This window comes from Polistes canadensis, unplaced genomic scaffold (genome assembly GCF_001313835.1).
Source record: "Polistes canadensis isolate GaletaPanama2010 unplaced genomic scaffold, ASM131383v1 scaffold_369, whole genome shotgun sequence".
In the NCBI taxonomy this organism is placed as follows: Eukaryota; Metazoa; Arthropoda; class Insecta; order Hymenoptera; family Vespidae; genus Polistes; species Polistes canadensis.
In genome coordinates this window covers 62,055-66,172 of record NW_014569916.1, presented here as the reverse complement: position 1 = coordinate 66,172, position 4,118 = coordinate 62,055, and the positions used below count along the sequence as shown (strand labels likewise).

The 4,118-nt window shown below is 31.9% G+C and overlaps 1 protein-coding gene across 1 annotated transcript; it reads left to right on the top strand.

Annotated features, from left to right (window-relative positions):
* The first annotated feature begins 448 nt into the window (after positions 1–448).
* Positions 449–3,792, top strand: LOC106792018. The gene is made up of 5 exons (XM_014758113.1): positions 449–574; positions 650–752; positions 834–949; positions 1,020–1,137; positions 1,305–3,792. The coding sequence occupies exons 1-5, from the start codon at positions 527–529 to the stop codon at positions 1,397–1,399; spliced, it is 480 nt and encodes a 159-aa protein (XP_014613599.1). The 5' UTR covers positions 449–526; the 3' UTR covers positions 1,400–3,792.
* Positions 3,793–4,118: the final 326 nt, after the last annotated feature.

Below are 4,118 nucleotides of genomic sequence, written 5' to 3'. Positions count from 1 at the left end.
TATTTTGAGATTAATTATTTTTGTTAAAAAAGATTTTTCTTGTAAATTTTTTCTTTAAGTTTGAGGTTTATTCATACAGAACAAAAAAAGTAAAAACTTTGATCAAGTGCTTTTCATAATAAAATAATTTCTATAAAATATATTTATTCTTACGCAGATTGACTTTAATGACTCATTATTTTCGCACACTTATTCGTTGTACGTGCTTAGAAAAACTACAAGTTTTCTCTTTCCCAAGAAATGTTTTCATTTCGAATAGTTTACAAACATTTCTGCAAACTTATACGTTCACATGTACCTATCATTCAAAACAACGTTCTTTCTTGATCTTTTCAATATCTTATAATGTCACGTTTTTAATATCACTTTAGAGTTTTATCTTACGACCTTCGACTGTTTGCGTATCTATAGAGAGTATATAAGCTTAGAATACATTAGTAAAGCATCATTAACTAGTAAGACTTTTATCAAATCATTTACATATTATTCTATATCAAATCGTATATTTAGAAGATTGTTAGATATCATGAAGAGTATCGTGTTCTTTGCTTTTTTCCTGATATGTGCTTATACAGTAAATATAAATACCCAAAATTAAATAATAATGTTTTTAAAAAGAATCTTCTTTTTAAAATTACTTGTGTTTTAGCAAGCAACTATTCCAGATGATAGAGTTGCAGCAATGGCCATGGATATAGGTTTATCAACAAAAGATTTCCAATCATGTTTAAATAAAGGACGTGTAGATTTAGGTAAGAAAATGGTTGTGTATTAATAATTGGTTTTTATTATATTAAATCAAAAGATTGTTCTATATTTGTTAATCAAATTAGAAACCTTTCTGGAACTAAGTTACACAGCTTTCGGTGAAGATATGATAAATTATCCGCCAGAAATGGTAACAAAAGTAGGAACTGTCACAGCATGCATATTTAAAATACATGGCGTGGTAAATATTGTAATATAATTACTTAGATTAAATAAGTATTATGTTCTATTACATAGTTGTATAATTACAGTTCCACGATTCTAAATTTCATCCAAATGAATTATTTCAATTGATGAATCGAATAAATCGCTCAAAAGAGCCCATTCCTCCTCCAATTGTTAAAATTATTCGAAAATGCTCCGCACCAGGTAAATAATTACAACATATAATTAAACTATTTTACTATGATATTTTTTCATACATTTTATGGCATATAACATGTCAAACTTACTGTTTAATTATTTATATATATATATATATATATTTGACATTTTTATAGACAATATGTCATTTAATAACATTTTATTTTTTTTAGGCAACAGTAACGATGAAGAAGCTGTAGTTGCGTTTAATTTCATAATTTGTTTTAAACGAGAGATGATAATAATGCCTAGGCTACGATCTGTTTAATATTGTCACAGAGTTAAAAATTAAAATGGTGTAATAAAGTAGTTTCTAATTAAATATTAATAATGTTCATAATTATATTATGGATATTATAAATATATTATAAATATATTATATATGTGTGTGTATAACACGGGCTATCGTTTCCAGTGAGATAAGATTAAGATGCGTGGAATTAGTAGATGCAGGGATAAAGTAATTGCGGCGGGTTTATTATCAAAGGAGGTTAGGAAAAGGTGGAGGAAATATGAAGTAGTGAGATAAGTAGCGGTGGAGAAGGTGAGGGGGAGTGTGGAACATTGAGGGAAAGAGGGAAAAAGAAACAAAAAGGTTTTAAGAAGTTAAAAAAAGGAAGAAGGCAGGAAACATCTCTAGGAAGAAAAGTTAATAATTTACCGACCGCTAGCGTTTCAACAGCAAACGCACGTCCGACCGGCCGCTCAGCCTAAGACTCTACTTACAGATTTTAATAAGATACTCTAATAAGATTCTAATAAAAAATTACTGTATATGTAATGATAATGACTGTTCACCGCCATGTCAATCGATTAATAACCTATCGGTCGACGACAAACAGCAGATTAATAAATTTTTGTTCGGTAAGCGTTAGAAACAAAAAGACTATTAATAAGCTAGCAGTCGGTAAAGTGTTAAGTGGCCAGATCGCAAAGGAAGCGACATAGGGTTGCCAGACAGGGAGACGATAGTAAGAAACGGAACCGGGCGGCAGGTATAAGAACAGAAGGAAGAGGAGTAGAAGAGGTGAGGAAGAAAGTGATTAGGAGAAAGAGTTGGGACAGAGCCACCTGTTGGAGAGCATGAAGGAACAGAACTAAGTATGGTAAGGTCAAAGAAAGCAAGGGATGAGAAGGAAAGAATGGAGAAGAGGGCGGAGAGATAGCAAGAGCAGGAAAGGAAGGATGGCAGTCCGATGAATGGGAATGTCTGAAGGGAGAGGAAGGGGAGGTATAACTAGGTTAGCGAAGTATGGAGATGATGGACATAGATGAAGTGATTAGTGAAATAATAAGTGACATAAAGAGCAAGATGAGGTAAGTCATGAAGCACGGAGGAGCGGTAAGTGTAGATTGGAGAAGCGTCTGAAACAAACGGAAGAAGGAGAAAAGTAGTGGAGAAAAAAAAGGAAGTATTGTAAGGGAGAGTGAGCTTGTTTAAGGAGAAAATGTATGAGGCAACAAGGAGGACAGAGAGGATGAGAAAAGTAGTAGAGAGTTTAATGTACGAAAGAAGGAAGAGAGACAAATTTAGAGAGAGAAAAAGACAGAAGATTTATATCCTCAAAGAGATGAGTATTTAAAATAATTAGGATTAAAATAAGGATCAAATGTAAGATGGCAGGAATTAAGAGATGGAAATGTAAAAATGTGATAATAAGAAGGTATGAGAATATATTTATGAGTGTATAGAGATATGTTAGGTAGGAAGAAGACGTAAGAATTGTAACCGTAAGGATTTGGATAATAAGGATAGTTAATTTGATGTAAAAAGGCAGGAATCATGATAGTTAAATGGAAATATATGAAAAAAGAATGCGTAAAAGGATATGAGAGTGAGAAGGTATAAAAAGATGAAGGGAGACGGGAGAATTGTAACCGTACGGAGGTGAATAATAGAGATTCGAGTAAGTATTTGATGTAAGAAGAAAGGATTTAAAGAGGGTAAAAGGCAAAAGATTTGTAACTTTTGAGGATGTAGATAATGAGGGGTAGAGTAAATTAATGATATGAGAAGACAGGAAATGTTATATGGAAATGTAAAGGTATGAGAGTATTGGAATAGGAGTGTATAAGGAAGTTCTTATAGGAGAATTAGTGAAGAAAGTAATCATAGGATTAGGATAAAGTGTGCAAAAAGGGAAGTGATAAACGACAGAAGTACGGTTAAAATGGACAGAATAAGAATTAGGTGGAATTTAAGGAAGATAAAAGTGGTAGAGAAGATAGGAGGATGGAATATAAACAGAAAAAGGTATGAACGGTTGAAATGAGGAGGGGTTTATATATACACAAGATCACTTATTGAAGTTTCAATTGTTTGACGTTTTTATTCGTGCACAAGCAGCAGTTTGCTCTTCAGGATCATCAAATTATCGAGACGTCAATGATCGAGGTTACTTTATAGGGAGTAGAAAGAAATGGAAGGAGCTAAGAGATAGAAGGGAGCAATCATTTGTGCAAGAGTATAGGTAAAGAAGAAGAATTAAAAAATGTTTTTAAAGAATGTTTGTCAAGAGATAAAGTGGCGTGGCAGGAAGTATGGAGTTAGTTTTAAGAATTTTTGTAAAAAGTTTTTGTAAAAGGAAAAGATGTGTGAATTATATAAACGAAAGCCATGTAACCTAATGGGAACATTAAAATACATATATACATACATAAAACGTGACCTCTCTAGTAATATTGAATAAATCTAAGAAAGTTTTAATAGAAAAGTACTTTGAAGTCGTAAAAGGGAGAGTTGAAAAAATGAATATTATAAATTAATTTCTATCGCGTTATGTTTTTCTTTCTATTCTACGTTAGCTTTCTCCATTCTATTTGGTCTGGTTTTACAATTCTTAGATTTATATTTAAGTTTTTTTCCTATTTTCGTTTTAAATTACATAATTCTAGCGTTTATATTGTCACAATGGATTTCGTAGGATTAGGATATCAAGGTTAGTTGCTCGAAAAGGAGGGTTAGGAGCTACAGACTTAGAAATAAG

Bases quoted from the DNA above. Each gene is read 5' to 3' on its own strand.
- LOC106792018 (XM_014758113.1), top strand. From the start codon at position 527: ATGAAGAGTATCGTGTTCTTTGCTTTTTTCCTGATATGTGCTTATACA. The intron at 950-1,019 runs GTAAATATTGTA...GTATAATTACAG, and splicing joins TATTTAAAATACATGGCGTG to TTCCACGATTCTAAATTTCA. The intron at 1,138-1,304 runs GTAAATAATTAC...TATTTTTTTTAG, and splicing joins TCGAAAATGCTCCGCACCAG to GCAACAGTAACGATGAAGAA.